At 45.7% G+C, this 15,269-nt stretch overlaps 1 protein-coding gene across 2 annotated transcripts in view; it reads right to left on the bottom strand.

The window, feature by feature from the left end:
* Nucleotides 1-15,269, bottom strand: part of TMEM241 (transmembrane protein 241) — a 124,763-nt gene that overhangs the window by 63,145 nt on the left and 46,349 nt on the right. For both annotated transcript variants that reach the window (XM_061399762.1, XM_061399763.1), the window contains exons 6-8: nt 9,464-9,541; nt 6,092-6,117; nt 1,374-1,425 (exon numbers count right to left, since the gene is read on the bottom strand). In XM_061399762.1, coding sequence (XP_061255746.1) covers nt 1,374-1,425; nt 6,092-6,117; nt 9,464-9,541 — 156 coding nt within the window. The remainder of the gene's footprint in view (nt 1-1,373; nt 1,426-6,091; nt 6,118-9,463; nt 9,542-15,269) is intronic.

Raw genomic sequence — 15,269 nt, 5'->3', positions numbered from 1 at the left:
GACTTCCCTGGTGGCCAGTGGTTAAGAATCCACCTCCCCATGCAGGGGGTGTGGGCTCGATCTCTGGTCAGGGAACTAAGATCCCACATGCCATGGGGCCACTAAACCCAAGCACCCCAGCTACTGAGCCCATGTGCTCTACACCCCACGCCACAAGTAGAGCGAGAACTCCACGAGCCACAGCTAGAGAGCACTGCCACGAAGAGCAGGCAAATAAATAAAGATTTAGGTCCAGTCAACAGAGCCTGGCTCCAGCATCAGAAAGATCTGGGTTAAATTCTAAAATCTCCACTTACTTGTTAGCTGGTGACCTTTTGGGTCTCACTATTCTTTAACTACAAAATGGAGACAATAATAGCTGCTACCCTTGTGGAATTATTGTTGAGATTAAATAAAATAAGGCACTAAAGCATTGGCCCAGAGCCTGGCACCCAGCAAGCTCAATATAATCGTCAGCTCTTCCTCCTCTGAGCCTCCAAGTCTTCCCAGGCGCCTGGCAGGATCCCACCCCGCCCCGGACAGAGCCCTGGCCTCCCCGGGTTATAATTATCTGTTCATTGTCTGCCCCCTCCCCTCTGCTCTGACTAGACTCCGGCTTCTGCCCGGACGACGGCAATTTCTCTTTGTGCCCCCAGAGCCTGGCTTGGTGCCTAACACTTGATGGGGATTTAATCAATGCTGGGGAAGGAAAGAAGGGAAAAAAGACCCAGGAATGAGATGACTCCTGGAGGTGGGGGTGGGTCCTCAGTGCCTAAGAAAGAAAACTCAGGAAAACAAAGCGAAAATCACTGTGTAAGATAAGGCCCTTGGGATGAGAAAGTGAAAATGTTAGTCGGTCAGTCATGTCCGACTCTTCGAGACCCCATGGACAACAGCTTGTCAAGCTCCTCTGCCCATGGGATTTTTCCAGGCAAGAATACTGGAATGGGCTGCCATTGCCTCCTCCAGGGGATCTTTTCAACCAAAGGATCGAACCTGCGTCTCCCATGTCTCCTGCATTGGTGGCAGATTCCTTACCCGCTGAGCCATTGGGAAGCCCCCTTGGGATGAGAGGGGAAAATCAATTTTGCCTCGGTGTGTGGGTCATTTGGGCTCGCAGGTCCTCCTAGCTGGTTCAGAGGGTGGACTGCCCCCATCACAGCACCCAGAGGTCTGAGCTCTGTGGGCCACCCTGCCACACACAGAGAGGTGAAGACCTGAGGGGAGGTGCTGGCCTGGCCAGTGGATCCCCTAGGCCCTGCCTGAAGTTTGCTTTTACATGTCTTTGCACAGGCCGGGGTCATACTGCTTCTCAAAGGAAGGACTCGGAAATTCTGCTCATCCAGGCAGGCTTCAGAGATACTTGAAGGCAAAGTGAGTCTACCTGAACTTACCTGCGAGTCGTTAAAGGGCAGGCACCCGGCAGCGGCCAGGAGGAAGAGGGCGCTGTGGAGAGGAGGTGAAAGACACAGTTTTACTGTCCAACATGAAGGGCGTCCCGGAGAGGGTGGAGGTGGAAATACACCCACTGGAGCTCGGGTGAAGCAGAGATCCTGGGAGACCACACCCAGCTGCCCTGCTCATCCTCTGAGCACCACATTATCTGTCTAGTTTTCAGTTGCGTGCTCTGCTGACACCAGACAGCTCCTTCTCTGGGGCTCAGTGAGCCATCTTCCCAGAAAGAAGCATTTGCAGGATATGTATAAAACCACAGCTGGCTCACTCGAGAACAACAGTGTATATATAGGAACTTCCCTGGTGGCCCAGTGGCTAAGAGTCTGTGCTTCCCATGCAGGGAGCATGGGTTGGATGGCTGATTGAGGAACTAAGATCCCACATGCCACATGTCGAGGCAAAAAAAAAAAAAAAAAAGTGTACATAAAAGGAGATTTTTTTTTAAACTACCAATCCTGACAAATACACTAGTAGAAAACTGGCCAGTGAAAGTGTTAGTCGCTCAGTGCTGTCCAACTCTTTGCAACTCCATGGACTACAGCTCACCAGGCTCCTCTGTCCGAGGGACTACAGCCCACCAGGCTTCTCTGTCCAAGGGATTCTCCAGGCAAGCACACTGGAGTGCATTGCCATGCCCTCCTCCAGGGGATCTTCCCAACCCAGGGATTGAACCCAGGTCTCCCACATTGCAGGCAGGTTCTTTACCATCTGAACCACCAGGGAAGTGGAAAATGTGGCGAAGCAGACTACAGTTTTGCTGCTTACCAATAAGAAAACACCGTGGAAAGCACATTACAATCTTATCAACTTACTCAAATAATCAAACTTAACATCTCCAGTAGTGGGACAGATCAATATCATGTGCCTCCTGATATGATGCACTGAGAAGGGTACAGTATCACTCATATGGTAGTATGCACGACCTTAAACTGAATCTCAGGGAAATGCTGAGACAAACCCAAATTCAGGGACAGTTCACAATACAATGGGGTTACACGATTCAAAAATCTGAAGGCGATGAAAGGCAATAAAAAGCCGAGGAACTGTTCCAGATTAAGGGTTATAGTAAAAAAAAAAAAAAGATTAGGAAGAGACATGGCATCTTTGAGGGAGGTGAATACTACAAAAGAAAACGTCAGGATAATTGACCAAATTTGAACACCGACTCAATATTACATAACAGAATTATATGAGACATTAATTTTCTAAATGTAATCATTGCACTGTGGTTATACAAGAGATTATTATCTTTAGGAGACACACTTTGAAGTATTTAGGGGTAGAGTCATAATCCCTGCAACATATCCTCAAATGGTTCAGAAAAAATAAGAGTAAGAATAATTATATGTATAATTATATAATAATTATATATATTTTGTGTGATACATATATTGTTGTTGAGTCGCTAACTCATGTCCAACTCTTTTGTGACCCCGTGGACTGCAGTCTACCAAGCTCCTCTGGCCATGGAATTCTCCAGGCAAGAATACTGGAGTGGGTAGCCATTTCCTTTTCCAGGGTATTTTCCTGGCCCAGGGATTGAACCTGCATCTCCTGCATTGGCTGAGGCGCTTTACTGCTAAGCCACCATGTGCATAGAGAGAGAGAGAAAGAAAGCAAATACAAAAAATGTTACCAATGAGTGAAACTAAATAAAAGGTATATGGGATTCATTGTAATACTCCTGCAACTTTTCTACCAGTTTAAACTTTTTTCCCAAATAAGGGAATTCCTTGGTGGTCAGTGGTTAGGACTCCAACTACTTTTACTGCCAAGGGCCCAGGTTCAATCCTTGGTCAGGAAACTAAGATCCTGCAAGCTGTTGGCACAGCCAAATAGTAATAATAATTAAAAATTTCAGTAGAAAAAAATCTCTTACACATACCAAAATATTTATGGATGTAACCCTACAGAGCCTGTGATTTGCTGAAATGAGACGCTGGGTGCAGGCTTAAGTTGAAACTGCTGAATCTCAGAGACGAGTCTATAGAAATTCATTTTACTATTTTTTTATTCATATATACATATAATGAGAAATTGCCATCATAAAGGCTTTTTTTAAAAAAATTCTTGCACAAAAAAGTAACATTGCCAATCACAGATATTTTCAAATTTTCTCATTCATTACAAAGTCGATTTGGAGTTATTTTTTGACTTAGAAATAAATGGTTTTTATGTTGTATTTGGGTTTCCTATACCAAAATACAGGAGAAGGCAATGGCACCCCACTCCAGTACTCTTGCCTGGAAAATCCCATGGATGGAGGAGCCTGGTAGGCTGCAGTCCATGGGGTCGCGAAGAGTCGGACACGACTGAGCAACTTCACTTTGACTTTTCACTTTCATGCATTGGAGAAGGAAATGGCAACCCACTCCAGTATTCTTGCCTGGAGAATCCCAGGGACAAGGGAGCCTTGTGGGCTGCCATCTATGGGGTCGCACAGGGTTGGACACGACTGAAGTGACTTAGCAGTAGCACCAACAGCAACAGCAGCATACCAAAATACCTTGCTCTCTATCTTGTCCCAGTCATTCTCTCCTCCTAAAGGAAGGCAGCAGAAAACACAAAACCCACATATCACATGCTCTTTCCCCCTCTTTCCATTTATGAGGCAATAGCATATTTAGAATTGGGTCCCTTCTGACCATTACATCAGGTGGCAAACAGCAAAAGGTCAAGGACATGAACAGGGGCAGTGAATACAGCATTTTCACCGTTAGGGGATTTTAGCGTGGGACATCTCACACCTATATATATTCTATGCATACTCAGTCGCTTCAGTCGTGTCCAACTCTTTGCAACCCCATGGGCTGTAACCCACCAGACTACTCTGTCCTTGGGATTCTCCAGGTAAGAATACTGGAATGGGTTGCCATGCCCTCCTCCAGGAGATTTCCCAACCCAGGGATTGAACCCACATCTCCTGTGTCTCCTTGCATTGCAGGCGGATTCTTTACCCACTGCGCCACCTGGCAAGCCATATATTCTGTACACGTATTGAATTCTGTATTACTTACATATATATGTAATACACGACAACAGGCTCTTCTTAACTTAAGTACACTGGCAATAGTGATGCTAATCAGTTCTGTCCACACACCGTTCCCCCGAGTCCTCAATGGTGTCGTGACACACACGTGTACCCAACAGACTAGCCTGGCCAGCCCAGCCCGGAACAGGAGGACGGGCACAGGGGAAGCCTTGGAGCTGGGGCCTCAAGGCCTTGGGAAGGGCAGGATGACACGGCAGAGGTTCTCCACTCCAGCCTACCCACTCCTACAGTCTGGTCAACTTTCGAGGCACACACACAAATGACCTCAAGAAGACTCCCTGGCACCCGACTGCAGAGCAACTCAGAGGCCAGGGTAAGGCGAGGGGAGGGAGGCTCACAGGGAGGCTTCCTGCGACTGCACGTGAACAGACAGGTTGCAGGTGGGGGGAGAGGCGGACCCTCAACGGCTTCAGTGTCTGCCTGCAGTGAACAGAAGGCTGTGGAGCGACAGTCCCCATTCTTTATGGCACAAGGGACCGGTTTCATGGAAGACAGTTTTTCCATGGACCAGGGTACGGGGATGGTTTCGGGACGATTCTAGCATATTGCAGTTACTGTGCGTTTTATTGCTATTATTATTACATCGGTCCCACCTCAGATCATCAGGCATTAGATCCTGGAGGTTGGGGACCCCTGCTTCCAATGCAAGACACTTCACCATCCACAATGAGTGTTAGAGCTCTCAAACAGACAGGCCCTTGGGACTGAGGGGAGAAGGGGGTCAGCCAGGTGTGGGATAGCCCAGGTTCCCACCAAACTTGGCCTTGAGCAACACCTGATTCCACCAGGCATCCATGAATGGGTTTTAATGCCTCTTTTTAACACCTGCTAATCTCTTAAACAAGAGGATGAGTCCTGACTGTGGGGTTTTTTTTTTTCCTTCTTCAAGTAGCAGCTTGTAATAAAGGCAAAAAAAAGGAGATTGGATAAAAGCCCAGAAATAGCTGAAACAAAAAGGCCCAAATCCATGCATCAAAGCATTTCTGCTGATTTTCTATCTACAGGACTGAGGACTGAACTTCGCAGCTACTGCCGAGGAGACAGGAAGTCATCAGAGAATGAGGCACTCAGATCAGAATTTGTACAACAGGGGGCACAGGGATGGGTTGGGGGGGCGGGTCACTGTTCATGTTTCAACTGGAGACACTGAGAAATGGAGGGGTGTGCAGCCTGTCCACGGCCATGGTGCCGTGTGACCCAAGACCACGACTCAGATCCCTGGATGCACAGGTCAGTGCTTTTTCCACCGTGGGAATTCTTAAAAACTCAATAAACTGCAAACCTTATTTTTAAAACTTTAAGTCGTTTCCATTTTTCCATTTTCATTCTTCATCAGTATTGCGCAACTCAGCGAAATTCTGGGCATCGGTGGTTGAAACCTAGCACGGGTTGTTTTCCCCTTAGAAATAAAATATTGCAGAAAAAAAAAAGGAAGTAGATTTTTGAATAAGACATGAAATAGGGATATACGAGTGTTTGTAAGAAATTCCTCTGTTAACTCTCAAGTATGAATCATCAACAGACGGTTTCTGATCAGAGTTTAAAATCAGGTTAAATCTTCTATTTTAGAGGTTTGTGGACCTGGTTTTTTTTTTTTAAACTTACCTACAAATCTTTGGAGGAGAAGTTTTCTGTATGAAAATAAAAAGACAGCATTAATCTTAAAAAAAATTTTTTTTTGTTCTCCTTAAAAGAAAATATTTAGATCAAGAGGCACATAAATTATGAATAAGTTTATTGGGGTCTTAACAAGTTGCCGCACTTCAGTATTTATTGAGGCTTTTTCTGCTTGGACCAAATGAAGGATGACTCAGAGGTCCAGAGGTGAGTCACTTCTGGATGAGTAGTTTTACCACTCTCACCATTAGAACTCTGTTTACCCACAAAAAAGCACAATGCCGCCGCGCCCAAGCCTTCAAATATCTCACGCGCCATGAAAAGGAGACAGAAATCGATGTATCCTGTGCAGGAAAAGCAATCAGGCTCTGGTTCAACTTCTATTCCACTCTGTCTCTTTAAATTTTCCTTTCATTAATCCAGCTCTGACTCTGAGCAGCGCTATAAATTCTCTGGTATGATGTGTAAATTAGGAAACAGAAAAAAAGGACCAGGGACATTTGATTCCACCCCTAGAGAGAAGGAAAAGAGGGCAGATTGGGGAAATTGGAACTTGGCGTTTAAAGCTCCCTGAAATGAAGAAACAAAGAAATTCTAACACAGACTTCACCTTTATTACTTCCTTTTTTTATTACTTTAAGGGAATTAGGCCTTGGCACTTGGGAAGAAATCTCTAGCAGGGAGAAGCATAGATTTTTCTACATTTGATAAGGAAAATGGCCAGGTAAGAGTTTATTTCTGTACATTTCAAAAGGATTACTTTGCTAGTTGAGGACAAACTACAGTTTTGGGATTTTTTCCTTCCTCCGGCTCAAAGTGTGAAATATGACCATATTATTCAAAAGTGAAGCACGGCTTCCCTGGTGGCTCAGAGGTAAAGAGTCCATCTGCCAGTGGAGGAGACAGGGGTTCAATCCCTGATCCGGGAAGATCCAACGTACAGGGGAGGAACTAACGATTGAGTCTGTGCTTTAGAGCCCGGGAGCTGCAACTGCTGAAGCCCTCGAGTCCTAGTGTCTGTGCTTCCCAACAGGAGAAGGAACTGCAATGAGAAGTCCGTGCACTGGAACTAGAGAGTCGCCCTCGCTCTCCACAGCTAGAGAAAAGGTCAGAGCAAAGCAGACCCAGCACAGGTAAAATTAAATAAATAAATCATACTGTAACAGTGACACGCTTAAAAGGTACGAACTTCCACTTATTCTGAAATGAGCAAGTGCTGACGATGTAATGTACAGCACAGTGCCTATAGTTAACAACAGTCTCTTGCCTATTTTGGAAGTTGTTAAGAGAGTAGATCTTAAAATTCTCATCACAAGGAAAAACAATGTTGTAACTATGCATGGTGACAGATGTTAACTAGAGTTACTGTGGTGATCATTTCAAAATATACACATTGAATCATTATCCTGAACACCTGAAATGAATATAATTTTATCTTTCAAGTATATCTCAATTTTTTTTTTTAAAGAAGGTAAAGCACTGGCAAGAGAATTTTGTGACCTGCTGTGAAGGCTCTCCTAAGTTTTCACGTGTGACTAAATCACCCGGTTGGTACTGGTTTAATGAACGCGAGACGTCTGTGTACAGAGCAGTGGCTCCCGTCTTTAGCTCCTTTGTTCCCTCTCATCTTTGTGGAACCCGCCTCAGCAGTCCAAAAGGCGAAGCGGACCTGGACTCCACTGCCCCCTGGTGGACACTCGAATCCCTTCGGCCCCAGAAGGATGGCACGCAGACGTGACCCGGCTCCCACCTGAATAACTGCGGGCAACTTGGGAAAGCCTGTCACTAACAGATTCTGAGCTAAACATAGCCGACATCTCCAGAGTTTGGAGGAAGAGTAGGAATGAAGATGAGAATGAAAGGGATGCTCAGGACTTCTCTGGCGGTCCAACAGTTAAGACTCCGAGCTTCCAATGCATGGGCGTGCACCCACGTAAGTGCTCAGTGGCTCAGTCATGTCTTTAAGAGCAGAAACTATGTCTCTTGTTCATGACTGTAGACCCAGGGCCTGGCAGGGCAGCCACACACCCAGGGATGTAGAAATATTCACAGAGTGAATGGGGCGGGGTGTGAGAAGAGGTTTCCTGACAGATCAGAGGAGAGAAACATCAAGATATGGTCTAGGAAAACGGAGAAGTTTAGCTGTGGCTGAAATTTCTAAAGCCAGACAGATGGACGGGGCCCAGGTGGTGAAGGGCTTTGCATGCCTCCAGGTAGGTTCTGGGCAGTCCTGAAGAGCTGTATGTGGGGGAACATGATCCGATCTGTGTGTCAGAAAGGTCCCTTGGAGTGTGTGGAGTGGCCTTGGGCACAGGAAGGCCGCCTCTCTTCCCGGCATGCCTATAAAAAGTGTGTTGCCTGAATGACCCACTAGCCTCTCTCGAGTTTAAGAGTTCCAAAATTTTGATGGAAGTCATTTGAAACAGGCAGATATTAGAAAAAAGAGGCACCAACCTAAAAGCACCACTGGGCATCCCTGGTGGCTCAGTAGTGAAAAATCTGCCTGTCAGTGCAGGAGACAGGGATTCAATCCCTGATCCAGGAAGATCACGTGGAACAACTGAGCCCACGCTCCACGACTATTGGTCCTGTGCTCTAGAGCCTGGGAGCCACAACTACTGAAGCCCTAGGGCCTGTGCCCCGCAACAGGAGAAGTCATCGCAATGAGAAGCCTGGGCACCGCAACTAGTGAAGAGCCTCACAGAAACAAAGACCCACACAGCCAAAGATCAAATAAAATTATTAAAAAATAAAACTCCCACTCATAATATTAAAAATCATAGCTCATGAGTACCAAGCACCTACTGTGTGCCAGAAAGTGTTGGGAGCACCAAGCAGTTGCTAGGGTCCTCCTGCAACTCTTGGGTGAGTGACATTTCTCTCCCCTTTGCACAGATGGAGGCCCAGAAGGTGAGGGAAGCTAGCTGTTCAGGTGGTGGAAGGCAGAGCTGGGGTGAGGAAGAAAAGTTTTCCCCAGGGTGGGCTAAAGCTCCCAGCACCCTATGGGAAGCTTGCCATCGATTTCCTCGTGGTGCTGGGATGCGGTGGGGTAATGCCCATTCCCCCACTCCACCCCCCCAGGCCCACAGGCATTTCTACCTCAGCCCCCCAAGCCCTGGTTCATCGCTGGCCTGGAGGTGAGTTCCGTTCAGACCCATAAGCATCCCCATGTATGCTGGGTGACCTGAAGGGATGTCGAAACCGTGGTCCTTGAAATTAATTAATGACCACCATCAGGCAGCCTTGACTGGAAACAGATGGCAGGAAAAAGGCAGGCTCTAACCTGGGCCGTACATAAAAAGCATGTCTTTGAAATTTCAAGCAAGGGAAGTGAAACTAGCCTTTTGCGTAATCATTTACCTCTTTCCGAAAACACTTCTGGTGCCCACAGATGATAACTTCGGCTGCATTATGCAAAGTGAGAAACACAGGAATGGCCTGAAAGAAAACAAAGGAATAAGCATGAAAATATTTCTTTGATCTCATAATTACATAATTCTTGATGTCTGCTTCAAAATAAAAGATTTGTGGGAACTGCTGGCATTCACATAGCTACTCCTCTCCAGCAAAAACTCTTCTGCGTGGATCAGCACTCTTGTTGCTGGCTTGATACTCGGTAGGTGTAGAGACTCCCTCCCTATGGGTTTTCTCATCACTTATTAAGCACTTACTGTGTGTCAGGCACCGTGCCAGGTGTAGGGGACACATCCTGTGAACAGCTGCACACGTAACAGATAGGCTGTCTCTCTAGAGGTGAGAGCTCTGACCAGATGCACAGAAAGGCATAACCAACCCAGCATGGGCAGAGCACGCCTTCTTGAGGAAATGAAGCCCAAAGTCTAAACAGGAACAGAATGATGAACTAGAATGAGCCCAGCAAAAAGAGACAAGGTGGGAGAGGGCTGGAGGCAGAGGAGCACACGAGAGTCCAGAGGATCAAGGCAGCCCACTTTCTCGGGGAACTGGGGGGAGTTGAGTGGGGTGGAAATAGTGTGGAAGGGGAAAGTGGGGGAAGGGAAGGTGAGGCAATAATCATATCAAGGAGTCAGGATCATCCTGAGGACCAGAGGAGATGCTAAAGGGTTTAAAGCCCAAGTGACATGATTGCATCTGCATGTTTATAGGAACTTGGGCTGCTGGGTGCAGGAGAAGAGACAGAGATGATTACAGAAGTTTAGTGGTGTGGCAGATTGAAAATCGACCCTCAAAACTCTAGCCGCAGGACTTCTATCGTGGTCCAGTGACTAAGACTCTGTGCTCCCAATGCAGGGGACCTGGGTTCAATTCCTGGTCAGAGAACCAGATCCCATATGGCACAACTAAGGATCCTGCATACCGCAATGAAGATTGAGGAGGCTGTGTGCTGCAACTAAGACCCAGCACAGTTGCATACATACTAAAACGTATCAAAAAAATAAAATAAAATAAAACGTATCACTTCAGTTCAGTTCAGTTGCTCAGTCGTGTCCAACTCTTTGCGACCCCATAAATCACGGCACACCAGGCCTCCCTGTACATGACCAACTCCCGGAGTTCACTCAAACTCATGTCCTTGAGTCGGTGATGCTATCCAGCCATCTCATCCTCTGTCGTACCCTTCTCCTCCTGCCCCCAATCCCTCCCAGCATCAGGGTCTTTTCCAATGAGTCAACTCTTTACATGAGGTAGCCAAAGTATTGGAGTTTCAGCTTTAGCATCAGTCCTTCCAATGAACACCTAGACTGATCTCCTCCTTTAGGATGGACTGATTGGGTCTCCTTGCAGTCCAAGGGACTCCCAAGAGTCTTCAACACCACAGTTCAAAAGCATCAATTCTTCGGCGCTCAGCTTTCTTCACAGTCCAACTCTGACATCCATCCATGACCACTGGAAAAACCACAGCCTTGACTAGACGGACCTTTGTTGGCAAAGTAATATCTCTGCTTTTGAATATGCTATCTAGATTGTTCATAACTTTCCTTCCATGGAGTAAGCGTCTTTTATTTCATGGCTGCAATCAGCATCTGCAGTGATTCTGGAGCCCAGAAACATAAAGTCACCTACTGTTTCCCCATCTATTTCCCATGAAGTGATGGGACCGGATGCTATGATCTTAGTTTTCTGAATGTTGAGCTTTAAGTCAACTTTTTCACTCTCCTTTTTCACTTTCATTAAGAGGCTTTTTAGTTCCTCTTCAGTTTCTGCCATAAGGGTGGTGTCATCTGCATATCTGAGATTATTGATATTTCTCCCGGCAATCTTGATTCCAGCTTGTGCTTCTTCCAGCCCAGCATTTCTCATGATGTACTCTGCATATAAGTTAAATAAGCAGGGTGACAATATACAGCCTTGATGTACTCCTTTTCCTATTCAGAACCAGTCTGTTGTTCCATGTCCAGTTCTAACTGTTGCTTCCTGACCTGCATATAGGTTTCTCAAGAGGCAGGTCAGGTGGTCTGATATTCCCATCTTTCAGAATTTTCCACAGTTTGTTGTGATCCACACAGTCAAAGGCTTTGGCATAGTCTATAAAGAAGAAATAGATGTTTTTCTGGAACTCTCTTGCTTTTCCCATGATCCAGCGGATATTAGCAATTTGATCTCTGGTTCCTCTGCCTTTTCTAAAACCAGCTTGAACATCAGGAAGTTCACGGTTCACATATTGCTGAAGCCTTGCTTGGAGAATTTTGAGCATTACTTTACTAGCATGTGAGATGACTGCAACTGTGTGTTAGTTTGAGCATTCTTTGGCACTGCCTTTCTTTGGGACTGGAATGAAAACTGACCTTTTCCAATCCTGTGGCCACTGCTGAGTTTTCCAAATTTGCTGGCATATTGAGTGCAGCACTTTCATAGCATCATCTTTCAGGATTTGAAATAGTTTAACTGGAATTCCATCACCTCCACTAGCTTTGTTCGTAGTGATGCTTTCTAAGGCCCACTTGACTTCACATTCCAGGATGTCTGGCTCTAGGAGAGTGATCACATCATCATGATTATCTGGGTCATGAAGCTCTTTTTTGTACAGTTCTTCTGTGTATTCTTGCCACCTCTGCTTAATATCTTCTGCTTCTGTTAGGTCCTTACCATTTCTGTCCTTTATCGAGCCCATCTTTGCATGAAATGTTCCCTTGGTATCTCTAATTTTCTTGAAGAGATCTCTAGTCTTTCCCATTCTGTTGTTTTCCTCTATTTCTTTGCATTGATCGCTGAGGAAGGCTTTCTTATCTCTCCTTGCTATTCTTTGGAACTCTGCTTTCAGATGCTTAAATCTTTCCTTTTCTCCTTTGCTTTTCACTTCTCTTCTTTTCACAGCTATTTGTAAGGCCTCCTCAGACAGCCATTTTGCTCTTTTGCATTTATTTTCCATGGGGATGGTCTTGATCCCTGTCTCCTGTACAATGTCACAAACCTCCATCCATAGTTCATCAGGCACTCTATCAGATCTAGTCCCTTAAATCTATTTCTCACTTCCACTATATAATCATAAGGGATTTGATTTAGGTCATACCTTAATGGTCTAGTGGTTTTCCCCACTTTCTTCAATTTAAGTCTGAATTTGGCAATAAGGAGTTCATGATCTGAGCCACAGTCAGCTCCTGGTCTTGTTTTTGCTGACTGTATAGAGCTTCTCCATCTTTGGCTGCAAAGAATATAATCAATCTGATTTCGGTGTTGACCATCTGGTGATGTCCATGTGTAGAGTCTTCTCTTGTGTTGTTGGAAGAGGGTGTTTGCTATGACAAACACAGGTGTGAGAGGTGTGTTCTCTTGGCAAACTCTATCAGCCTTTGCCTTGCTTCATTCTGTACTCCAAGGCCAAATTTGCTGTTCCCCAGGTGTTTCTTGACTTCCTAATAATAATAAAAAGGACATCTTTTTTGGGTGTTAGTTCTAAAAGGTCTTGTAGGTCTTCAGAGAACCATTCAACTTCAGCTTCTTCAGCATTACAGGCTTGGATTACTGTGATATTGAATGGTTTGCCTTGCAAATGAACAGAGATCATTCTGTCGTTTTTGAGATTGCATCCAAGTACTGCATTTCGGACTCTTTTGTTGACCATGATGGCTACTCCATTTCTTCTAAGGGATTCCTGCCCACAGTAGTAGATATAATGGTCATCTGAGTTAAATTCATCCACTCCAGTCCATTTTAGTTTGCTGATTCCTAGAATGTCGACATTCACTCTTGCCATCTCTTGTTTGACCACTTCCAATTTGCCTTGATTCATGGACCTGACATTCCAGGTTCCCATGCAATATTGCTCTTTACAGCATCGGACCTTGCTTCTATCACCAGTCACATCCACAACCGGGTATTGTGTTTGCTTTGGCTCCATCCCTTCATTCTTTCTGGAGTTATTTCTCCACTGATCTCCAGTAGCATATTGGGCACCTACCAACCCGGGGAGTTCCTCTTTCAGTATCCTATCATTTTGCCTTTTCATACTGTTCATGGGGTTCTCAAGGCAAGAATACTGAAGTGGTTTGCCATTCTCTTCTCTAGTGGACCACATTCTGTACATATAAATACATACAAATACATATAAACACATAAAATAGGTCTTAAAAAAAAACTATACCGAAGTCCCAAGCCCTAGGATTTGTGAAAGTGACCTCATACAGTAAAACAGGGCCTTTGCAAATGTAATTAAATGGAGAATCTGGAGATGGAGCGAACACCCTGGATGATCTAGGTGGGTCCCAAATACAAACACACGTATCCTCCTAAGAGAGAAGCAGAGATGTGACACACACAGAGAAGAGGCAATGTGGCCCAGAGGCAGAGACAGAGGGATGCAGCCACAAGCCAAGGCATGTCAGCAGCCACCAGAAATCGGAAGAGGCGAGGACCGGATTCTCCCCAAGAACCTCTGGAGGGAGCATAGCCATTTCAGAACCCTGGCCTCCAGAACTGGGAGAGAATAAATTTCTGTTGTTTTAAGTCACCAAGGCAAGTAGTCATTTGTCACTGTAGCTACAGGAAACTAACAGAAGGAATCACCAGACGGTGGCCTGAACCTGGTAGTGGCTGTGGAGATGGAGAAAAGTGGACACAAGAGGGAAACATTGAGGAGACTGGAGTCAATGGTGGAACAACTGGGATCAACACTGTACCCCCTCCCCCAAAAAGGGGGAGAGGGAGAAGATATTTAAAAAATATAACACTTCAGTGGAACAAACCTAGGTGGCATATTAAAAAGCAGAGACATCACTTTCCCAACAGAGTTCCATATAGTCAAAGCTAGGGTTTTTCCAGTAGTCATGGACGTGAGAGTTGGACCATAAAGAAGGCCGAGCACCAAAGAACTGATGCATTCAAATTGTGGTGCTGGAGAAGACTCTTGAGAGTCTCTTGGACAGCAAGATCAAACCAGTTGATCATAAAGGCAATCAGTCCTGAATATTCATTGGAAGGACCGATGCCGAAAGCTGAAGCTCCAACACGTTGGCCACCTGATGTGAAGAGCCGACTCACTGGAAAAGACCCTGATGTTGGGAAAGACTGAAGGTAAAGGGAGAAGGGGGCAGCAAAGGATGAGATGGTTAGAAAGCCTCACCGACTCAATGGACATGAATTTGAGCAAACTCTGGGAGATGGTGAAGGATGGGGGAACCTGGCATGCTGCAGTCCATGGGGTTGCAAAGAGTTGGACACAACTTAAAGACTGAACAACAAGCAGTGGGCTGTCAAGATACACAGAGTACCCACTGTACACTGACTATTGCTGGGCTGTTTGCTAAGAACAGCAGTCTTTCCTAATTTGACAGATGATCTTGACAAGGCCAGGGGAGGGATTGAAGGGTGAGGGATATTTGCTATTATCTTTGTTGTTGCCAATGGTGATGTTTCCTGGAAAGCAAAAGAAAATCAAGACTATGCATGGGTTTTGGCATCAGCCTGGGTTTCAGGCTCCAGCTCTACCATCTGCTCACGGAGCAGGGCGCTTATCCAAACAGTTTGCTCCTCTGTAGTATAAGGATAACAATACCTACAACCCGAAGCTATTGGGAGGAAGGGTGGAAGCCATGCAGGGGCCCCAAATGCAGGCTGTCAAAGTTAATGGGCACCAAGCCTACAGTGAGCTGAGTGGACCCTAAGCTGAGAGGACCCTGAGCTGAGAAACTGTTCCCACTTCAAGGCCCCTTAAGTGGGTCTTTAAGCAGATGCTACTGCCCTATCACTT

The sequence above is a fragment of the Bos javanicus genome, chromosome 24, assembly GCF_032452875.1.
Source record: "Bos javanicus breed banteng chromosome 24, ARS-OSU_banteng_1.0, whole genome shotgun sequence".
NCBI lineage: Eukaryota > Metazoa > Chordata > Mammalia > Artiodactyla > Bovidae > Bos > Bos javanicus.
Note: the sequence above shows the minus strand (reverse complement) of the source record. Positions and strands in the feature narration are given on the sequence as shown.